Genomic DNA, 24,460 nt, shown 5'->3' on the forward strand with positions numbered 1-24,460 from the left:
GAGCCTACTAGAACAGGGACTGCGTGTGAAGCACACAACAAATAAAACACAAGTTCGCATCCTGGATGAAGGTTTAACAGGAATAAGCTTCACAGTGTCTCGTTTTGTTCCAGTAGTTTGGTGTTTTTCACCGTTCCAGTGTTTTTATGTCATTACCTGTTTAACACCTGTCCTGTCTGATTTAATGGTTTCTGCTTTCTTTAAAGGGGTGCCGGTCAAAAACTAGCAGAAAAGCCTAATTTATTCATGCTAGAGGACAAAAGCTATTTATTGGTTTCAATCCAGCCCGATATAACATGTGCTTGATCTAAAGATAGCAGAAGTAATGCTGCTTACACATTAGCGTTGGTGCGGTCGGGGGAGGATAGCGGCGGTCCAGTCTCGAACCGGAGGTTTAGTGTTCACATATAAATCCGAAGGACTTCTCAGGATTGCGGAAATCTCCGAACATGTGGGCGCGCGAGAAAGTCCGTGGTGTCCTCCTTAATATATAAATAAACCAAATATGTGCGAGCTGTGTTGCTTTTAGACTTTGAACCACATTATTTTATTAATTTGCTCTGTGTGTGTGTGTGTGTCCTCATAAAACTCTATCCTCTGCTGCTGTGGGACACACACACACACACACTGAGTTCTCCTTTCGGAGCAGCAGTCTGCCGGCCTGCTGGGAGGAGAGCTCCGATGCGTCGAGGACAGGGCAACACAGCACAGCCCCCTCTCTTTACCCGTGCCCACTGAGCGGGAGCTCTGTGCTACAGAGAATTGTACTCAACAGCATGGAACACGAAAATGAATCGCGTGTGCCGGTACCCCCCCGCTGGCTGATGCAACTCGTCAATTGGAGGCAGGTAGCCATAATTTCAGCTGGCCTATCAGTCCATAGGGTCACCTTGGTCCCAGTCTGTCGCCTCGACACCGAAAACGCATATCTGACCCTTGTGTTTAACCAAATTCCGGTCCAGTACCCGACCGCACCGATGCTAATGTGTAAGCGCCTTAATAAGACTGGATGAAGTGAATTTCCAGTTTTGGGGGAACTAAATGAGTATTAGAGGCAGCTAACGTGCTAATCTCATGTTTTATTCAGCTATTTTTCTCTTGGAAGGAGGCACCAGGTGTGCAGGCAGCTCTGACGGCAGTTCGTGTCCTTCCAGTTTCACCTTTATCAGGTGGTTGGCCAAAGCAAACTCCTCATCGTCGAGCATCCCGTCCTTATCGATGTCCGCTAGCTTCCAGATCTTTCCCAGCACCGTGTTTGGCAGTTTTGACTTCACCATCTCCCTCTTAGCGTTGGCTCCTGTAACCTTCCCGTTGACGGGCGACAGCGTGTAGAAAATCTCATCGTACGCGGGTTTGTCGCGAGCGACGACCCACTCGACCTCGTCGATCCCCTCGCCAGCTCCTTCGCCGTAGCCGTGTCCAAACGGACCGTCCAACGTGCCATCGAATGCGCCGCCCTTCACCACCGAGTTGGGACACTGCGTTTCCTCCTGGCGGACCAGGACCATCAAGCTAGCGATGTCGCTGGCTAGCATGTCATCGACTGCCTCCAAGAGTTTAGGTTTAAGGGGCTGGAATTTGGTGAGATCCTGAGCTTGGAGATGATCCTGGAAGAAAAAACAAAGCTTTAGCTCACAATCACAACGCAATCTAAAGATCAAAAACTTTCCGTTTCTACCTGCATCTTCTTCAGATTAGGAAAATCTCCAGGTGAAATCATATGCTCTCTCTCGATGCGCTTGTAAATATCTCCAAGACTAGCGATCAGCTCTTTCTTCTTGTTCTCCTTCCCGAACACAGAGGGCATCTCTTTCTTCAGCGAGCTGATGATGTAAGCATGAACCTGTGAGTGAAAGACAAGCCTGTCATCGTTCTCGGGTCTAGGTGAGTCCTCCTCCTCAACTAACAATCTTTGGGGTTCTGTGTTCCACAGGTGAGGAGCGGAGAGGTACCAGCTGTTCTGAGTTACTCATTTGGAGCTCGGGTTTAAAAGGAGGATGGAGACACTACTCGAAGCCGGATGATTACTCCAGTATTGGTAACGCCTGCCACTCGTACTTGTTTGACCTCGCATGTATGGATTACTTGGATTTTGACCTTGGACTGTTTATTGGATTACGGCTTTGAACTTGCTCCTGAAGCTCCGTTTGTTTGCCCTCCTAGGATTACCACCCCAACCTTCACCAAATTCTGCTAAGAACCACGGATCCTCATTCACGTCTCATCCTCCTCCACCGCTCCTGCATTTCTCCTCTCTGCTTCCTCACCTCCCGTCCGGCTGGATTACTACACTCGTCTCCTTGGCACCCCGCAGCTCGCTGAGCTAAGAACTCTGAGCAATCGCCCTCGGCATCATTCACTGGATTTCAGTGCTACTTCAGTTCCCGTTTGTTTAAATAAAGACTTTAATTTCTTACCTCCTGACCCCTGAGCTGATTCTGCATGTCTTGGGTTAAACGCCTTCCACAAGTCATGACAAAGCCAGCCGCTTTCAGAAACCTCCGAGGGAAAAAGTGCGTTCTGAGTTTCTGTTTGATCCGACGGAGAATGAGGACGATGGCTTCTGTTCTATACGACCATTTTCACTGGCTGTTACTACAGCAGAAACGCCTGTAAGCTCATGCTGAACTTGACCGCCCGGATGTGCAGGAAAAGCTACATTTTGACACTGCAGGTGATTTTTACTGATAAAAATAAAGATGACTTCTCCTCACATTTCTGCAGCTGTGGCGTTCCCATGAGAAACGATCTGCTTTATGATTTCAAACAAAATGATGACAAGCTGGGTGTCCCCATCTCCCTTATGCCACAACAAGATGGACAGTTTTATAGAACAAGACAAATATTCCATGTATTGTGACAGCAATTAAACCCAATTTCTATTTATTTCTATAGTTTACCAACTTGTCTTTATCCACATTTTGTTTCTGAGGCAAGTTTCCACACGGAGTCTGTTTTTCCAGATGTTGCAAGCGGATTGTCATGAAGCACGGTATCTGCAGGTTTAAGGGAGCCAAATGCAAGACTTTTTAAGACATTTTTAAGGCCATTTTGACCAAATTTAAGCGATCTTTTAAAATTAAATTTAAGCTATAATTTCCAGCTATTGCCTGGAACCGATGCCAACCACGTTGCGAACGTGGGATTAGCCATCCAGTTACCATTAAACTTCTCCACGGCGCAAGCTCCCACTAGCTTAACCAGCTAATGTGCTCATCTAAAAATAGCCCCCTTTCACAACCAACTGAATGTGTACGGTTCCGCTTACGGCAACATCGCACAAAAAAAATGCTGAACACTAACTAGAAATTTATGAAAATTTTACAGAAATAAAATAATCTTGTTTATTGGGTCTTTGGTAATTTAAGACCTTTGGAAACTGTATTTAAGGATTTTTTGTAATTTTTAAGGATTTTTAAGGCCTTAAATTTGGAAAACCAAATTTAAGACTTTTTAAAGGGACTTTACGGACTTTGAAATTTTTATGCTCGCGATTGCCCCCTCAGGCCAAAAGCGTAATGGCAGCTTCAATAGTAGGCTCGTGCACAAAGTGTGCGTGCTGTACGTGCACACTCCTTAACAAAAATAACAGCTGAGACAGTCGTGTGTGTGTGTGTGTGTGTGTGCGTGCGTGCGTGCGTGCGTGTGTGTGTGTGTGTGTCCTGGAGGACAGAGGACAGGAGAACATGCAGCTAATTAATTAAATAATTTGGTTCTGTACCTTTCTCTTCAGCACAGCCGACAAAGGTTTATGATGGGTCAGTCCTCCTGCATGCTCAGATCATTCCCTTCCCTTGCTTGAAAAATTGTTCCAAAATGAAAGTTGAACCCACATCTTTTTTATCTGTGAATTCAATGCCGTTCGGCGAGTCTCAAATAAAAATTTGGGCATCTTACTGTAAAAAAATATACCATTAATGTAAAAAAACTCTAAATGAACTATGTTCACATCCAGAATCAAACCCAGGTCTGCTGCACAAGAGTCCGACGTCTTACTAGGTGAGCTAAAGCGCTAAAGTGACGTCCTTTGTATCTGTATCTAACATTTATATCCTTGATGACAGCTGAAACAACGTCAAACCAAAGAACGGTTGGGAGTGAAAATGGCTATTTTGTTGCTAATTAGCAGGAAATATCTAGAAGAAAGTTCTACAGAAAGTAGCTAAGGGTCCTCAGAAATGTAGCTAGCTTTGTCACTAGGCGTTAGGAACAGCGACAAAGTGGCACTGCCTCTCTCTCTGCTGCTAAAGCTACGGATAGCAAATGCTACGGGCGATGCCTGAGCGTGAACGCGCATGAAGCAGCCTGCTCGACCCGAGCATCTCTCTTTTTCTGTGATTTTACAGAAAAACAGGCAATCACAGTAAAAATGCCAGGGCTCATTCTACAGGACCAGGGCATTGCAGGAGAATGTATGAAGAAGACATTTATTATTTCTATACATGTTTTGGCTGTCAGACTTCCATAATGCCCCTTTAAGGACCCGCAGATACCCTGCATGAGGTTGGAGCAATTCAAGTTTAAGATACAGATATTTATTTTACATTTATTAATGTATAAATAAGTATTTGTGTCTAAAATGTGAATATGAGACATTCCTAAGACTTCAAGTTCAATAAAATAAAGAACATAGACTCTGTTTTTAGCTTTTCCCGAGTCCAACACACAATCACCAGAAGGAGAGGCTCTAAATAATTAACAGATGCTGAAAGTCAGGCTGTGATAACATTTGTTTGACCAGATAATGTTATGATGATAATAAAGTTATGAGACATGAAGACTAATCTAGATTAAGCAAAGTTCAAGTCAAGAGTTTCTTTAAAATGATTGATTGGATTTTTTCATTCAAATGTCTGACATGATGCTGCAGAAAAAAAATAAATCTGAAATTCTTCCACGTCAGTTAAACCTTGATGATAACGGCTAGAATTTCACTTTGTTTCTTAAAAAGGTTAAAAAAAGAGTCGTTTATCATAAAAAACTAGGGAAAAAATGGTCTGTGTTGATGAATTTGTTATTTCCTGCATCTACTGTCCTTGACATGATTAGCTGTCAAAAGTGTGTGTGTGTGTGTGTGTGTGTGCGCGCGAGAGAGACAGACGGAGAGACAGATAGAGAGAGAGAGAGAGAGAGAGAGAGAGAGAGCGATGCTTCCTCAAACAACAAGCAGCAGGCTGTCGCCGCTCCTACCTGACTTCCTGCTCAGAGGAAGTGGGACATAAATCGGGGTGATAAGTTGTCAAGGCTGTAAAAGCGATAAGAGGAAACACATGCAGACGACATTTAAACACGTCAGCAGGGGTCCTGCTATTCTAGCTCATGCCCACGTGGTTTAAAGGTGTAACGTGTGGAAAAAAAAAAGAGTATTACTCCAGGTGTGTCTTACTTTGGCTAGTCTGGCTCTTTTGATCAGATCGTTGAGTTTTCGGAGCGCTGCGTTTCTCGGTAAAGACTGAATGTCCTTAAATAAGTCCTGCTCTTCTGCTTCAAACAGCTTCCTGTTGTCGGGAATCAACAGCGGGTGAGACCAGAAGGACCCGATGTAAACACGAACCACCTGTCAGAGAAATGGACAAAAATCAGAAAGGTTTAACCCTATGCGTGAAAAGTGGATGCTGGATTAAGAAGGTTTGCGTTTGGATTAAATTAGAAATTATTATTTACATTTTTACTAAATAAATGCAAACCTTACTGCCTCTAAAGCAGCTTCTTTGTCTCATACTGAATTCAACTTTTGGTGCGGTTTTATTCGTTTAGCTAAAATTTGAAAAGGATTTCCAAAAGAATTTCTCTGGGAAACTTTAGAACTATAAAGATGGAGGAGATGAATGACATCATATCCCTGACTCTCAATCAGCGCCGCCCACTTTCTGGGGAAAACAAATGCCAAGAATATATTGTGAATACTTATAAGGTCTGTGATGTATGGAGAAGAGAGGCTATGGATGGCTTTGAAGGTATGGAGGAGAATTTTGAAGATAGACCTGAATTTAACTGGGAGCCAGTGAAGCTGCTGGAGAACCGGGGTGATGTGGTGAAAGGAAGGGGTTCTGGTGATAATACGGGCTGCTGAATTCTGGACCAGTTGCAGTTTATGAAGGAGTTTGTTGGGGAGACCATAAAGAAGTGAATTGCAAGTGAATTGCGATGATCGAGTCGGGAGGTGACGAGGCTGTGAACGAGAATGGTGGCAGTGTGAGGGGTAAGGGAGGGCCGGAGATGGTTTATGGAACGTAAATGGAAGTATGCTGACCGAATTATGTTATTAATGTGAGCTTGAAAAGAAAGTGAGCTGTCGATGTAGAACTCTGTTTCTGTTGATCTTGATTATTGCAGTTCACTTCTTTATGGTCTCCCCAACAAACTCCTTCATAAACTGTAACTGGTCCAGAATTCAGCAGCCCGTATTATCACCAGAACCCCTTCCTTTCACCACATCACCCCGGTTCTCCAGCAGCTTCACTGGCTCCCAGTTCAATTCAGGTCCATCTTCAAAATTCCTCTCTATACCTTCTAAACCATCCATAACCTCTCTCCTCCATACATCTCAGACCTTATTAGTTTTACAAACCCCCCCCCCCCCCCCCCCCCCCCCCCCCCCCCGGTTCTCTGAGATCTTCTTCTTTCATCCATCTTGCGGTTCCTTCTGCCCGTCTCACTACCATGGGGAGCAGAGCTTTCGGCCGCTCTGTTCCCCGTCTCTGGAACTCACTCCCCCCAGACATCAGGAACATCGACAGTTTCACCCTTTTCAAAACAAAACTCAAAACACACATGTTTAAATCTGCCTATGACCTCTGATTTTATTGAACTGTTTCCCTCTTCGTTTTTTCTTGTTTGCGTTTTATTGTTGTTTTAATGTGTTTTCTGAACGTATTTTCTGTCAAGTGACCTTGGGTGTTCTGAAAGGCGCTTTAAAATAAAATGTGTTATTATTATTATTATTATTATAAAAACATAATAGAAAACACTGAGATGTTTGTCTAGATGAAAGCGTGAGATCCTTTGTTGGGCGTTGAATCTGACCGCTGCAGGACGATGAAATCCAGGGTTTTAATTGATGACATAGGTGATCAGTGACGGGTACCGACTATTAAGAGAGTTAAAGAAGAAAAAAAACAGGATTCCTGATGAATAATTGTGTATTGCAAGATTGGCGTTATTAAAATCTCAGACTAGCTGTTAGCTTATCATTCCTGTGGGACGTAAACTGGGGCTGGTCACAAAGCCATATAGAGTGGGTTATATTTTAATTATTTATAACTTTTACACAAAAAACACTTTAAATTGGTCTAAATATCCCTTTAAACCAAAAACCAAGCGGCCAGTTGACAACTTGCTTTACCTCGGGGGTGTTGACTATTTTTCCCAGCGACCACATCAAGGCACCGTACACTCTCATCAGCTGCTGGGTCTCGATCTGATCGGCCTTGTTCAACACAACTCTGCAGAAAACAGCAGAAGAAGACAGCGCTAACATGCAACCAGTGTCGGGCAAGTTACTTCAAAACTGTAATGCATTATTTATTACTTGTTACCCTCATTTTAAAGTAATTCATTACATTACAATGTTACTGATTTTAAAATGTAAGGCATTACACTACTTTTGCATTACTTTAAGTTACTTTCACCAAAACAACTTCAGTATGAATCTGGTCATGTGACGCTCGGTGAGCTCATGACATGTATGTGGAAGGTGATGTGGTGTCTGAGCTAGGGTTGCTGTTAAAAACAGTCAGATATAATAACAGTGCTTTAAAATGATTGTTTATTAAATAAAAGCAACAACAATCTGTACTCTCAGCACGCTGCCATCTTATATTAACTGAGCAGGAAGTGAGGTGGTGGGGGCTCCAAGCCTTTATTTACCTTGGTCCCCAAATACCTTGATACGGCCCTGGATGTGGGACTGACTTCTGGGATGATCTGATTCTATCACATGTATAAATATTAAATGCTTATATATTATTGCTTTTCACTGGTAAAAATGTGTATTGGGGATAAATCTACCTACTTTTTTCTTTTTTCTTGATTTTATGTGAATAATTTCCGGCCCTTTCTCTCTCTAACCTTCCTGCATGCTGCATGTTTTCTCCGTCTTCCAGAAAAACTGTTTCCTAGATTTTCTACTTTCTAACTAATCAGCCAAAGGGATCTACCCAACGCAAAAAAAAAAAAAACTTTAATATGCGCTGCGCTCCAGCAGCAATGAGTTGAAATCACCGGGGCACAGATTATGAACTCAGCTGAAAAGTACATGAAGTACCAGAGAATATGGGCCGATATAAACGATCGCAAACGAATGACTTTGTTTTGGTGGAGCGATTTTGTGAATATAACAGTGGCAACGCGCAGGACGCAGCTGGAGTATTTGAGCCGTTACCGCTGCGTCCTCTCTGCTCATAGAATGGCTGCAAAGCTGAGTCCATAAATGACGTCATATATGTGGATACTAGATCTTTTTTCAGGCTTCCCGCAATTTGAATTTTTAGGAAACCCACATCTTGATTCTGGGTTTAAAAATGCGTTGTAATTATCGCGTTACTGACAATTGTACCGAGTAAATATTACCATTTTATGTTCCTGTAATGCCTTACATTACCACATTACAGCAAAAAGCAATAGATTACAGTAATTAATTACTTTTGTACCACGTTACTCCCAACACTGCATGCAACATTACAGAGTCGCCAAATCAAGTAGGAATAACTTATTCAAACTTGGATCGGCACCTGATCTTGTCTTCGTGGTTCTTCAGGGCCTTTATTACTTCAGAGAACTCATCAGAGATGTCCAGTTTGTGGGCATCAAACAGCAAGATGATCCTGTCCACTCGCTCTGCAAACCACTCCAGGACAGCAGCAAAGTCGTAGCCTGGGAGGAAAAGGAGAAGTGGGGAAAAATGGAATGTTTTAAAAGGAGTTTTGACGTCTTGTGTCATTCATTGGTTTTTCAACGTCAGTTCTGCCCTTCAGAAAGAGCAAAACCAAGCTTGTATGCTGATATCTTTGAGAACAGCGATTTAACTTTATTCCCCAGGGAAAGTCATTCCAGCCACTGCGGGTCACAGAGGAGGTTTATATTACAACATGTTGACAGAAAAGAACGTCTACTCGTGAAAGCCCGTGTTCTCAAGGGTAAACAGAATAGTTTTTACTCTAAATAATGAGGAGAAAACAAGTTTTCTTAGGATTTTATGTATTCTGCATAATAAACTTGTTTCAGAACAGGTTTTAACGCTATAATTAGAAACCAACCACTGGGTAAGAACTTACTTCTCTGACTTTCTGTCCCCTTCAAGGACAAATGTCCTGCTTACCTGGAGGAATTCTATTAGACACGAGGACAAAAGGTCCAGCAGGTACACCAGAGGAGAGATTCATGAGCTCAGTCAACACTCACGGGCATTAAGTAGAAGCAGAGTGAATGAGTTACAGTATTAATTATGATTAACCAGGAGGTCGTTGGTGAGTAAGTGTTGGTTTGATGTAAACTCAAGGATTAAAGCAGATTTTCTTTGAAAAAGATGTTTATAAAACTTCTGTTCCATTCAGATTACAAACCCAAAACATACACAGATGTAGATGTTTTGTATACGTTTGCATTTTGAATAGATTTTGTTGGTAAAATCATCTTTCTCCAAACAGACTCGCTTCTCTGCCGATTCTCCTTCAAGTACTAGGGCAGATCATGATCTGTCGTTTTTTTTTTTTTATAGAGGTACAAAGTTTATTAGGAATTATTAACCTAGACTTCATTAAAATACTTCAAATGCAGAATGTTAGCGGTGGTGAGTGAGGTTAAACGTGGAAACTAGTCTGTAGGAACCTGCACAAGTAAAGCTGAAAGGAAACAACGACACGTGAGGAAACTGCAGAGTTAATGCAGATACCCTGATATTATAAAATATCAGACTGTTCTTCATCCTGTGAACTTCTCACATGTGGAAAAATTCAGACTTTTAATTGATGACATAGTTGATCAGTGACGGGTACCGACTATTAGAAAGTTAAAGAAGAAGAAAAAAAACAGGATTCCTGATGAATAATCGTGTATTGCAAGATTGGAGTTATTAAAATCTCAGACTAGCTGTTAGCTTATCATTCCTGTGGGACGTAAACTGGGGCTGGTCACAAAGCCATATAGAGTGGGTTATATTTTAATTATTTATAACTTTTACACTAAAAACACTTTAAATTGGTCTAAATATCCCTTTAAACCAAAAACCAAGCAGCCAGTTGACAACTTGCTTTACCTCGGGGGTGTTGACCTCAGGGGGTCTTTTGTTCCCTCTTCGGGGGGAAACTCCCACTGGGTTTAAATCTGGGACTCTCCACCATTTGACCTTAGCACTGAAGAAGCCTCTCGGATGAGAGGCGAAACGTCTTCAAGCAACTCAAGTCCAGACGCTTTTCTTTCAAAGCTCCTTAGACTATAGTTCTCCACCTGTTTCGCAGCCCGTGCCCCAGCCGCAGCCGCAGCGCCACCCTCTGGGCCTGCCAGGTAACAGCTACTTTTGGAACATCTTTCAAAAAAGAAATGTGGGTGGAGTAAAGGTTGGTTTATGCTTGACGCGTCCGCGAGGTCCGCGCGGCTCCGCGCGGAAAAGTTGCGTCATTTTAACAACCACGCCCCTCCACCGCTCCTCCGCACAGCCCGGAATTTCCGCAACGCACACCTCGGAAAATTTCTAACCACGCGGACGGACGGACGCGGAAAAACATGGCGGACTGGCAAGAACTAGTATGGCAGAGGTTGGTAAATACAGACATTTGTATGATTCAGCTCCCAGAGATCACCGTGATCAACATGTTGTTAATAATTCTTGGAGAGAAATAGCTCGCACTGTCGGAAAAGACGAGGACGCTGTTAAAAAAATGCTGGAATGCCATGTTGTAAACAACAGTAATTTCTACTTCTACTATGGTGTAGTGTTGGATGCATGCCGTAGAGCTCCATGCTGCCCCCTACTGTTTGGGAGAATATTGGCTCGCCGCAGAGACGAGCCGCACGAACCATAAACGCTGCGAGTTGTGAAGCGCGTTCCATCCGCGAGCCGCGTCACCGCGCGGAAAGTGAATGCGTCAAGCATAAACCGAGCTTAAGACTCTGGTAGGGGGGCGACTTGCTCTTTAAGCAACAGAAAACCTGCACTAAAGGCCTCACACTGCTCCTGTGTTTGCAGACGTGTCTGGCCTGATATGAACTGCTGAGCTTGATTCATCCTCGTAGCAAAGCACGTAGAAAATAGACTCAGTGGAGCATACATTTTACAAAATGCAAAGACAACGTGCACCTGAAACGCACTGCTTCAAGTCCGGTAGGAACAAAAACATTGAGAGCAGCAGCAGCTGTTGGCTGTGTATTACACTTTGCTGATGTTATTTGATAAATATGCATCTGATTGAAAGCCAGCGTGATGCTTTAGCTGCTCTGAATCTGGTCGCCGGTCAGTTTAAAAGCAACTTGCACCTGTAGGATTGGGACCAAAACGTCTTGCAGGTGGACCAGGAAATGAAAGACACTAAAATCTTAAGGATGGAATCTGGAGAGGGATGTGCGAAATAGATTAAATTAATTAAGATTGATTACGATTTAAAGTCAACTTCCTGTTTCACGTTTTTAGCTCTCAAATGAACCAATTAGGGCCCAGGAACTCTCAAAGCCAATAGAAAACTAAATAACTGTTAAAACAATGTATTTATTGCTCAACTATTCCCATCTTATGATCTCAGCAGCAACAGGACGTACTTTAAATGTGTAACTGGAGAAAAACACGGTGACCTCAATTTTTTTTTCTCCATGTGACAAGACCAGAGAAGAACACGGAAAAGAGTCACACAGTCTTCAAAAGTAAAGACGTGATATTCTAAAGCTCTTCTGTTTCCATAAGAGCTTTTCTGTATAGTCTACAATACCTCCATACAGGCATCTGCGCAGGCAGCTATAGCCTGACAACTCCTCATCTGGACACACACACACACGCACACACACGCACACACACACACACGAATAATGAAAGAAAAGATAAAAATGACCTGTGCAAACACAAACATGATGGTAAGAAACGCAGAAGGAACATGCACACACACTCCCCTCGCTGTCTCCAGAGAGAAAACAGCTGTGCTGACTCAGCTGGAGTGATTTGGTGTGACAGAAAAACACGTTTTAAAAAAAAAGGAGATGATGAGAGGTGGTCTTAAATCAACCGCCACACCTAAACAACATACTGCGGATAATCACAAATCACTCATTCAGTCGTTTCTCAACACGCTATTAAAATAGTTTTCCATGTTTAAGTTGTGAGGGAAATCCAGTGACCCCCCCCCCACACACACACACCTACCCCACCCCACCCTACCCCAGTCTTTGATGTAATGAGCTGAATGCCATGATTACACAAGTAAGTTTCATATAGTTTAGATGAAATAAACAGTTTGTTCTTTTAAATTCCTATTTTCATTCAAGAGGTACAGAACGAAAGGGACGTCCTCAACGTATCTCTGTACTAAGTGTGTGTGTGGTTGGTATGGCGACGCCATCAAATAGCTTTAGGAACGCCAGCCATGGCGCACATATTTCAGATTGGCACAAACATTCACACTCAGATGTTTCTTCTTCTTCTCGCATCTCTGTGGTTTGGTACTGCAGCTCGGAGCTGTGCTCTCCAGCTTCCTTCTCGTTAAAACGTAGAAAAGAGGCGTCGTTTAAACGTTTACGTTCATCTCCTCTATCTGCAGAACCTGAACACGGCTGGTTGAGACGTCCTGAAATACTTCTGCAAACATCATAAATGGAATGACGTAAGTCTGATTTTGTGGGTTTGAAATAAGGTGTGCATGTGTGTGTGTGTGTGTGTGTGTGTGAGTGTGCGCGTGTGTTTGTGTGTGTGTGTGCGTGGGTGTGCATGTGTGCTGTGTGTGTGTGTGTGTGTGTGTGTGTGTGTGTGTGTGTGTGTGAGTGTGCGGGTGTGTTTGTGTGTGTGTGTGCGTGGGTGTGCATGTGTGCTATGTGTGTGTGTGTGTGTGAGTGTGCTATGTGTGTGTGTGTGTGTGAGTGTGTGAGTGTGCGCGTGTGTTTGTGTGTGTGTGTGCGTGGGTGTGCATGTGTGCTGTGTGTGTGTGTGTGTGTGTGTGTGTGTGTGTGTGTGTGTGTGTGTGTGAGTGTGCGGGTGTGTTTGTGTGTGTGTGTGCGTGGGTGTGCATGTGTGCTATGTTTGTGTGTGTGTGTGTGTGTGAGTGGGTGTGCATGTGTGCTCTGTGTGTGTGTGTGTGCGTGTTTGTGTGTGCATGTTTGTGTGTGTGTGTGTGTGTGTGTGTGTGAGTGGGTGTGCATGTGTGCTATGTGTGTGTGTGTGTGTGTGTGTGTGAGTGTGCGCGTGTGTTTGTGTATGTGAGTGTGCGCGTGTGTTTGTGTATGTGAGTGTGCGTGGGTGTGTGTGCATGTGTGCTATGTGTGTGTGTGAGTGTGTGCATGTTTGTGTGTGTGTGTGTGTGTGAGTGTGTGCATGTTTGTGTGTGTGTGTGTGTGTGTGTGAGTGGGTGTGTATGTGTGCTATGTGTGTGTGTGAGTGAGTGTGTGCATGTTTGTGTGTGTGCGCGTGCATGCGTGTTTGTTTGTGTGTGTGTGTGTGTGTGTGTGTGTGTGTGTGTGTGTGTGTGTGTGTGTGTGTGTGTGTGTGTGTGTGTGTGTGATAGAATGAAAGAGAAATCAAAGCTCATCTTTTTGCCATCGTTTCCTGCTCTTTGAAATGAATGAAGCATAACCCTCCTGAAAGCTAAAGCTAGCACAAACACACACACACACACACACACACACACGTCCAAAGGAAATGCTGACCCTGCGTTTCAGAGTCCAGCAGCACAGCGAGTGTGCCGCAGGACGGGTCGGATGAACTGACGCGCACGCACGCACGCGCTAACATAAGAGGCTGGAAATAAAAAGTGAGAGTGTGTGTCTTACCACGACTGATTCTCTGTTTCTCTCCGGACAGAATTCCAGGAGTGTCGATCACACTGATGCTTTCCAGCACAGGGTTAGGAAGCTGGGCACACACAAACCTGCACACACACACACACACACACACGAGGAAGACGAGAGGAGAGGACAAAATCAGGACAGAAGTGTGAAATGTTCTAATAACAAATATCATCCTGCTGCAGCCCTCTTCCTCCCTTCTCCTCTATCTGCTGCCCCCCCCCCCCGCGTCTCTTCAGCTGAATAAACAGGAAGAAGCCAGCGGTCACCCTGCTAATCCCCCCCGACAGTCAGCCTCCTTTCTGCAAAAGGTGAGGGAACTGCTCCAAGGGTAAAGACTTATTCTGAGCTTCGACTGTGAAGGACACCTCTCTCTACCCCCCCATGCACTCGTCCGTCTACAGAATGAAGTCTGACCAGTTAGGGGGGAGAAATTCAATCACACAGGAATGTGGAGTAGCGGTGTGGATTTTCACTTCTACTCTCGTTCACGTTTCTTCTCCTACGTCCTCTTTCTCGGAGTGTTCACGGTCATCAAATCGGTTTGACATCCTGCGTCTCCAGAAAAACCTCCGAACACGTCTCAACGCCTGCTGATTTCGCTCAGAACGCTCGGGGAGGGCGGTCTACCTGTTGAGAAACGCATTGCCGAATGCGTTCAGCTTTCTGAAGGGCTTCTTGGGGTCAACCACCAATGCGTTGCCGGGCACCACCCCTTCGGTGTCGCCGTGCATCACTGCGATGAAAGAATCCGTGGTGGGTTCGGGGCCGATCCTCATTCCAGGAAAATCCTGCTCCAACAGGTAGCTGCAGGTGAGGAGGAGAGGTCACGCGTTTAGCACAACAAGATAAGAGATCTCCTCAAACAACCGAACAGTGTGTGGAACCAAGTGTGCATATAGGCCTTGCGGTATGAGGGATTAATCCTCTAGATGCAACCAGAAACAAACAATAGTGGATTTAAAGGAAGTCACCCATGGGGGGATTAAAAGAGACGCCAGAGCAGACATATTTAGATTAATTTGCTTTTATTTCTGAGCATTTATGTCCCAAAAAAGCTCTTGGAAGTAAGATGCAGTAAAAAAAAAACTCACAAAAGCAGTATTTTTTGATTAGATGCTGCTGGAACAAAGATCTAGGAAATGTTTACATGATTACGAGCTAAGCAGCTGCCATGCACAAGCTCCAAAATAGGCAGAAATTAGATCCATGCAACCAACATGAAGCACGATTTATTATTTTGAGGAGTTTTGTAATCCGATGAATGGCAGATGGTACATTAGATTAATATCAATCAACTACAATTTAAAGGCTCCAAACGCCTTTTCTTGATCTGTAATTTATAGTAAACCATCAGGTCTAAAACATAACTCCCTCTGAGGTGCTGAATTTAAAAATAATTAGAATTGTGTCACTTTTTTTTTTATACCTGCACAATCTTTAGTTTCTATTTTGGCTTCAGTCCTGGAACACCAATCACGTTGCAGTGATGTCATGTCATCATAACTCAAGTTCAATTCAATTCAAGTTTATTTATAAAACGCCAAATCACAACAAGAGTCGTCTCAAGGCTCTTCACATAATAAACATTCCAATTCACAGTTCATTAAGCCAATCAGAAATAATGTTTCCTATATAAGGAACCCAGCAAATTAGCAATCCTCATACTAAGCAAGCATGCAGCAACAGTGGAGAGGAAAACTCCCTTTTAACAGGAAGAAACCTCCAGAGGATCCTGGCTCAGTATGAGCAGCCATCCTCCACGACTCCCTGGGGATGGAGAAGACAGAACACACACACACACACACACACACACACACACACACACACACACACACACACACACACACACACACACACACACACACACACACACACAGAGAGAGAGACACACACACACACGCGCGCGCACGCACACACACACACACACACACACACACAGAGAGAGAGACACACACACACACACACACAGAGAGAGAGAGAGACACAGACACACACACACACACACACACACACACACACACACACACACACACACACACACACACACACACACACACACACAAACAAGTAATGTGTCTATAGTTATATTGTGATGTCTTAGTAAATATTGTATTTGGTGAGAGATAAACTTTATTGTATTTATTCTAGTGGATCTATAATTAAACGGGTAAACTAGTAGTAGCACATCAAAAGTCAATGAAAACAAAAAGTTATTATCAGGAGAGGGTGAGAATGTATTAGTGCATCAATGTCATTCTGGATTGACAACCGGGCTACAACAGCTAACTCTAGCTTTAGGAGGTGCGACACGCCTGATTCATGCTTCTCCGTCAGCTCCAACAGGGAGAGACACGCACGGACGGACGGAGACGTTTTGCCCTCATCCTTCTCCGTCTCCTGAAGAGCGTTGCAAAGCAATTCCCTGCCAGGACAACAGAGGGCGTAGCGCTGTTCTGTGGTATCCTGTCATGTATCCTGTCCAAGATAGTGTGTTTATATTGTGTTTTTATTTTATTTTTTTGTATACAAGATACTTTTTAACACGGACAAATTGGTCTCTCATTCTTCTCCACCTCTTCATGCGCTCCCCACCTCTAAACCCACGTTTCCTGTCATTTCCGTCCACAAATAAAAACGCCTGCTGCGCATCTTTTCACTCCTCCAGTCACGGAGGAATTAAACGTTCATATTTTTAGAGTTTTTTCGCGAGGTGTTCTTCAAGCTGCTCCATGTCTGCCGCTAGTTATTCTCGGCTCTCTTTATGTTTTTGAGGGCGCAATGGCGGCGGTGTAGACGACAGCGGCGTCCTGACCAATCACAAGCTTGCGTTCTCCGTCTCGACCATCGACATACATATATATGTATGGCCGTGTTCGAGCTATGGATGTTGTAGGGCTGTCGTGGTTGACACAACTCTGCAACATTGCGTGGTCATCAGGGGCAGCTCCTGTGGAGGGGCAGACCGGGGTGGTGGTCCCCATCTTTAAGAAGGGTGACCTGAGGGTGTGTTCCAACTATAGGGGGATCACACTCCTCAGCCTCCCTGGAAAGGTCTACTCAAAGGTACTGGAGAGGAGGGTCCGATCGATAGTAGAATCTCAGATTGAGGAGGAGCAATGTGGTTTTCGTCCTGGCCGTGGAACTGTGGACCAGCTCTATACCCTTGCACGGGTGATGGAGGGGGCATGGGAGTTTGCCCAACCAATCCACATGTGTTTTGTGGATTTGGAGAAGGCTTATGACCGTGTCCCCAGGGGCACCCTGTGGGGGACGCTCCAGGAGTATGGGGTGGGTGGCCTTTTGTTAAGGGCCATTCAGTCAGTCAATTTTCATTTTTAATCAGCTAAAGCAAATATAGGCCATTCCCATCTGTACCGGGTCGGCCCCAGCCTGGCCCGGTTGATTCCACACATCCTTGCTTAGGTATGCAAGGAATGCAGTCAGAGACACTTTCAGCTTCTGGGTAATCAGCATGATAATGAATTGAGCATGCCTTAAGCCCATGTGGGCTGATTCTACGCACCAATCAGAGGCTTGCTCTAATGGAAGGTGTGAATTTGCTGTCAGCAGTGGGTGTGTTGGCCCTGGTCGGCCTGAAGCAGACCCCCTCGAGAAGACGGCTGAGAATGAGCCTTGGTTGGCCCGGGAAAATTCCAGGCCACCCAGATATGTAAACAACCTACGCTGCCCGGCCCGGGCCGACCCGGTACAGGTGGGAATGGGGCTATAGAGTCCATTTGAAAACAAAGTCAGGTAACGTGTTGCAGTTCTTCTTAGAGATCGTCTCCACAAATGCACACCTTGCCAGAGGAGCCCGCAGTGCCTGGCAGAGCCATCTCTACGAGTCTGTTTAATGCAAACCCTCTTTTCTGTAATGAGGTTGTGCAATCCATGTGCACAGCTGCAGAGCGTCATGTACAGCGTGATGTATGAGATCTGGGTGAATTTAGGTGCAGATCCCACACACGTGTCTGTAGGGAGTCCATTATTTTACAATCTGTAAAACATTAAGCTTCTACTGAAAATCACAGTCAAATGTCTCATTAATCTATAACCAGGAGGTAGAAATGTGTTTAGTCACGCTCATATCTGTGGAGTGAGTTGGGGGTTTTATGGCTCAAAGGTTAAATCAATAATTTTGGCCTCAAGCAGTCTCAGATTTCTGATCTGTGAGTAACTGAAGACAGAGCGACCGCTTTAGTCCCTCGCACATCAAAATCTGCTGAACACACGGGGGGGGGGGGGGGGGGGGGGGGGAACACGATTTTAGAGTGTAGAACGACAAGAAGGAAATTAAAACAGATTGCTTTTTGACCTTATTGAAGCCTGAATTGTAAATGACATGAAAATGATGTGAAGAGATAAAAGTTACTGAGGTCTACATCCTACAAACGCTGCGAGGGTCAAACTGCTGCTGGGTGAGGGTGAAAGAGGAAGTTAGTGAGAAACAGACACTGAAAGAAGATGAGAGCAGAGATGTCCACATGTTTTGTAGCAGGAAGTCACGAACAGCATCCTCTGGCTTTCAGAGACTTAACCCGCTAATTACCCAGTGGACTCTGCAGTGCTCCATCAGTGTGAGAGAGAGAGAGAGAGAGAGAGAGAGAGAGAGAGAGAGAGAGACAGAGAGAGAGAGAGAGAGAGAGAGAGAGACAGAGACAGAGAGACAGAGACAGAGACAGAGAGAGAAAGAGAGACAGAGAGAGAGAGAGAGAGACAGAGAGAGAGAGAGAGAGACAGAGAGAGAGACAGAGAGACAGAGACAGAGAGAGAGACAGAGACAGAGAGAGAGACAGAGAGACAGAGACAGAGAGACAGAGACAGAGACAGAGAGAGAGAGAGAGACAGAGAGAGACAGAGAGAGAGAGACAGAGAGAGAGAGAGAGAGACAGAGAGAGAGAGAGACAGAGAGACCCAACAGGACTGCAGCGGCTCTTCACCTCAAAAAAGAAGTTCAACAAACAGCTCCTACCATTTCTCAGCCTCACACACTAATTCCAGAGATCCTCCAAGGCAGAGGCAAAGCAAAACTTACAATAGAGTTGAACACCATTGAAAATACGTGTCCAAGTAACTTTTAAAAACTCTCAACGTAATTGACTCACCAGAAATGTAATCAGATGATGATATACGCAGCATCTACCTGTGCAAATACAAAAAATAAAAAAAACTAGGCGTGTAAATCACTTGCTTGATCACGACATGATTATAGTCGATTGGCTCATTACTGGAATGCTTAAAAAGCGTCAAACAATGGATGTCCATTAATTTTCTTAATCTCAACAACAAAAAAACTGAAATTTTACTATTTGGTAGTCCTAATCTTTTAAACAACGCTGTTAGTCCTCTTGGTCCTTGCTCTGGCTTTCTAAAACCCCGTGTTAAAAACCTTGGTGTGTTTTTAGACGGTTCTTTTACTCTTCACAGACAGGTGAGTGCAGTGGTCCAATCAGGTTTTTATCATTTAAGGCAGATACCAAAGATGAAGCCAAACCTTCCTGCTAATGTCCTCGAACATGTCATCCACCTGTACGTGTCTTGCCGATTGGACTACTGCAACTCCCTGTATTCTGGTCTGGACCAGTCCTCCCCACACCGACTTCAGCTGGTCCAAAATGCAGCGGCCTGATCACATAACCCCGGTTCTGGCCTCTCTCCATTGGCTTCCTGTCTCTTACAGGATCCATTTCAAAATTTTACTTTTGGTTTTTAAATCCCTTCATGGCCTGGCCCCAGTTTACATCTCAGAGCTGCTGTCCGCTTACGTCCCTGCCAGAACCACGAGGTCCAGCTCTCAAGCTCTTTTAACAGTTCCAAAAACCCGCCACAAGACTCGCGGCGACAGAGCGTTCTCTGTGGTTGGGCCCAAACTGTGGAACAAGCTACCTCTCAACATCAGGACCACACAGAATCTAGAGCATTTTAAATCCCTTCTTAAGCCGCATTTTTTTTTATTAGGCTTTTAATGCAGGCTGACTTGAGCATCTTAATAGTTTTTAACAGTTTTTATTACAGATTGTGACTGTTGTGTGCTCATCTTTAGGTTTTTATTGTTGATCTGTTGTACCTTGGTTTGTTGTACCTCGTACAGCGCTTTGGGTGTGGCTTTGCTGCTGTAAATGCGCTCTATAAATAAAATTGACCTTGACCTATAGTTGAACACAGAGGATTTTGATTCCATGTATGTGTTGGCATTTCACATTCAGTCACAATGCCATTTTGATTTGATTCGATTAAGATCATTTCTCAGGTAAGAGATGATTTCTTCAAAGACTGCTCAGTTCCCATGACTCCGCTAGCTTCTACAATTGTTGAAAGGTGTGGTTGAATGAATAAACATTTTCAATTGGTTATTTCTGATTATAAATCTGCCACTTTGACTTTTTCATGCAGGCTGAACATGAAAACAGTCTTCTACACCTATTTCCTGCATTGGCTTCAGAAATAGACAGTGAAATGCTAGGATTTGAAAATCCTCACATATCTATGTCACACTGTGAATTTGCATTCATGGCCCCGCCCATCTTCCTGTGGCTGGTGCTCGCTCACATTAAGGCTAAATTCTTTTTCGCAGCGAGGAGAGAGAGAGAGCAGAGAGTGCCTTGGTGGTAGGGACTTTGCAACATGGCGAAACACGTTATGTTAGCCAATCAGACGCGAGGTGTGTGCATATCATTAACAGTAATGTGTGATCCGTTTTCAGTCCACCTCTGCAACAGCAAACTTCTGCATCCCAGAACAGGGGCATCATAGCTTTTTTTAATCACTCACAAGGCATTGATGTACACTAGAGAACACTGCAAATGTATGTAATAAGAGAGGAAACTACACCTTTGAGACGTTCGGTGATGTGCAGGAACAGGTGGAAAACTGGATGACAACGGAACTTTCAAAATAAAAGTGCTTTTGATAAATAGTTATTCTATGTTTGCATTTTGGATTGTGGCTACATAATCAATTTATTGATGTATTGTTACACTCCACAAAATAAACCTGCTGATATTTGATAAATTAAAAATGGAAATGTTGGTTTAAATGGGTCCAAAACCAGGTCAAAGGTTAACAAAGCCAGTAATAGTTCCTCAAAGAGCAAGTCACTCCAAATCAAGATTTTCTTGCTGATAAACTATATAAATGAGTGTCTGATCGTGCTGTAGACAAATGTGGTCAATAATTCGGTGCTTTAGTGCATCTTAGTTCAAATTTAAATATTCTGCCTAACGCCGGGGACACACCGGCCGCCAAAGCGCCGGGAGGCGAAGCGCTCACGAAATCTGGCTGCTGCTCGCTGCCCCTCAGTTCAGACCAGACGCTCGTTTCTCCGCTTCGGTCGAGGCGCGCCTCGTAGTTTTACTTTTAACCACATGGTGTCCTCCATTTCCTCTCTGCCTTTTCTCTGTTCTTTTCCTCGACACCCCCTTGCTGTGTGTGTGTGTGTGTGTGTGTGTGTGTGTGTGTGACTATCGCGGAATTGTATTTTTGAAATGCTTTATTTTGTTAAATTTACTGGCCTGCCTCTTATGTCTAGGTTTCTCTTCCTGTCAGTATTGACGCGGTCCACCCGCGGCTCGTGAAAAAAACAGTAGACGCCGAAACGATCGCTGCACGGCGAAGGCTGAAGCGCTGGCACGCGGCTCTTCGGCGGCCCATGTGGTCTATAGAATAGGATAACAAGGGCGCTGAATAAAGGCGGCCCCAATTTCGCGGCGCTTTGGCGGCCGGTGTGTCTCCGGCGTAAAACTGTCAGCGACGCACCGTCGTCCGGCAAAAACTCAGCACTGCATTTGAATTTAAATCTGCCATCTCTATTGGCTAAGAGGTACACTATGATGTTAGATGGTACATTATGATGTCACAATGTTTTGAGTGTGTGTATTTGTTAGCAGCTCCGCCCTCTCGGTCTGCAAGGCAACAGCATTGGTTGCATTTTTCAAACTGGAAGTGGGAGTAGAGCAAAAGTTGGTTTATGCTTGACGCGTCCTCAAGGTCCGCATGGCTCCGCGCGGAAAAGTTGAGTCATTTTGCGTCATTTTAACAACCACGCCCCTCCACCGCGCCTCCGCACGGCCCAAAATTTCCGCACCGCGCACCTAGGAAATTTTCTAACCACGCGGACGGTCGGACGCGGAAAAACATGGCGGACTGGCAAGAACTAGTATGGCAGAGGTTGGTAAATACAGACATTTGTATGATTCAGCTCTCAGAGATCACCGTGATCAACATGTTGTTAATAATTCTTGGAGAGAAATAGCTCGCACTGTCGGAAAAGACGAGAACGCTGTTAAAAATGCTGGAATGCCATGTTGTAAACAGTCATTTCTACTTCTACTATGGTGTAGTGTTGGATGCATGGCGTGGAGCTCCATGCTGCCCCCTACAGTTTGGGAGAATATTGGCTCACCGCAGAGACGAGCCGCATGAACCATTAACGCTGCGAGTTGTGAAGCGTGTTCCATCCGCGAGCCGCATCACCAAGCGGAAAGTGAATGCGTCAAGCATAAACCAAGCTTTAGACTCTGGTAGGGGTGACTTGCTCTTTAAAGTATCTACCTAGACGTTGAATTACACAAGGTGATCAAAGATGTAGAAATCTTTCAAGGGGAGCACATTGGTGAACAAAATCAGTGATGATGATCATCTGCTGAGAAATGATGATGTTAAAGCTTCTATTGGTCAAACCTTCTGTTAGCACTCAGAGTATCTCAGCTACTAGTGAGAAATTGTAGCTCAGAACAAGTAAAACTAAGTTGCAGCCATGTTTGAGTTTTCTAAGGTTACTTGATTCTGGTGGCCATCTTTAATTAGGTTAACTCTAAAAGTAAACTAGTTAGATGTAGATTAATGGATCACTTCCTTGGAGTTTTATCTAAAAATCTAGTGGTTTATTTTATTTGCTAATGAACAAATGCATACATTATGCAACAACTATGGAGCTCAATCAGATTTGAGTAAGAAAAGGTAAAGTTTTAGTTTGTTTATCCTTTTCTTAATTAAGAAGAATGCGACACAGATCTCAGAGGAGCACTAGACCTTTAGCACCGCAGGGTGTGAGAGCTCTCACACCAAGTTTCCACACCACTGTCAGGCTGTTTATTTGTAACTAGTGCTGCGTTCAAGAGCAACAAGTTACAATCCATACACAAATCTGAAATCACGATTAAATGTAAGAACAAAACGTTTCCCCAAGTGAAGAGAGTCTAGTTTTCTGATGCTGTTCACTGTAAACACACATTTTTAACCAGGACAGCTTCCACGCTATGCAAGTGATCACAGATACAACAAATGTATGTGGGTGCTGCAAGAAAAGAAAATAAACTTTTTATGGAGTCAGTAAAGTTGTCCAAAATGTGGCTTCTTTTAGTCTGAGCCATTAATACTTTTTCAAGTAGTTTTGCATCTGTTGGTACATCAGTTTGGGTGTGTCAGCCTCTCCTGCTGTTTTATCTCTCTGGCAGGTTGTGTCACATTTGTGTGATTATCAGTGCTAAATTCAGCTTTCATTGTGAAAAAGACAAGAGTTTTCCTCACCGAATGAAGCTGGTCTTCCCAGTGGAGTACTGTCCCACCAGCAGGACCATGGGTTTGTTGTCAAAGTCAGCATCTTCCAGGGCTGGGGAGTGGAAATCGTGGAACCTGTAGCTCTCCTCCAGAGGCAGAAGTTTGGTTTTGTAGAGTTTCTTCAGTCCATCACTGACCGTCTGAAAGACTTCTGGCTCCTTCTTCCTCCGGTCATCAGTTCCAAGCCAGCTGAACATCTCTGCGGTTTGCTTTTTCAGACACTTGACTGATTTATTATTATTTTGACTTTAAAAATAATTAAATCAACTGACCCTGATGTACGGAATTCTTACATTTAATGAAAAGGTTTTGTGATGCTGTGAATTTCTGCAAGTTTTGACTATTTAAACAATTTGCTTAAATTTTAATTAAAAAGAAAGCCTATTCTAAACTCTTTAATTTCTATAGTTTATGTCACGAGAATCCTAAATAAATGAAACGCTGTTTATATTTTTAAGAAGCTGAGGGATATTTAAATAGTTGTTTTGTTTTAAAGCCTTCAACTACTGTCTCTGGTCCAGGCCACTATAGCAGAACACTATTGATTTTTTAAAGACTTTGTTATTGTTTATAAAGCTGTAACTGTAAACAAGCTCTGTAGCAAAGCACCTAAATCATTCTACTCAGAAACAGCATCGTGTTACCGATATCGATCCCGATCCAGTTAGCTAGCAGAGTCCCAGAAACGATGCACCGAGCTGCTGTTGCTGTGACTAAAACAACAAACAAAACCTTTCGACAGCCGAAAAAGGTTTTCCAGTAAGAAACCAGATGTTAGTTTTCTGTCGCAGCCCAGTGCGGAATGTAGCAGCAGCTGATGTCCGACAGCTCCATTTAAATACCGAGCTGAAAGAAACCCGATCCCGGCGGAAGTGCCCGCTGCGGTCCCGCCCAGTAATGGAGGAGCTGAAGCCGCCCAGAA

At 44.0% G+C, this 24,460-nt stretch overlaps 1 protein-coding gene across 2 annotated transcripts; it reads right to left on the reverse strand.

Moving 5' to 3' along the window:
* Positions 1–1,059: 1,059 nt before the first annotated feature.
* Positions 1,060–23,953, reverse strand: ehd3 (EH-domain containing 3). Of its 2 annotated transcripts, XM_070545332.1 has the most exons (9): positions 23,509–23,634; positions 19,086–19,123; positions 14,608–14,784; positions 13,963–14,060; positions 8,733–8,874; positions 7,346–7,445; positions 5,387–5,557; positions 1,679–1,843; positions 1,060–1,607 (listed from the first exon to the last, which is right to left on the reverse strand). In XM_070545332.1, the coding sequence occupies exons 3-9, from the start codon at positions 14,754–14,756 to the stop codon at positions 1,080–1,082; spliced, it is 1,353 nt and encodes a 450-aa protein (XP_070401433.1). In that variant the 5' UTR covers positions 14,757–14,784; positions 19,086–19,123; positions 23,509–23,634; the 3' UTR covers positions 1,060–1,079. The 2 variants fall into 2 exon arrangements, with proteins under 2 accessions (XP_070401433.1, XP_054604337.1); XM_054748362.2 differs by lacking the exon at positions 19,086–19,123 and having other exon boundaries at positions 23,509–23,953.
* Positions 23,954–24,460: the final 507 nt, after the last annotated feature.

Source organism: Nothobranchius furzeri, chromosome 2 (assembly GCF_043380555.1).
Source record: "Nothobranchius furzeri strain GRZ-AD chromosome 2, NfurGRZ-RIMD1, whole genome shotgun sequence".
NCBI lineage: Eukaryota > Metazoa > Chordata > Actinopteri > Cyprinodontiformes > Nothobranchiidae > Nothobranchius > Nothobranchius furzeri.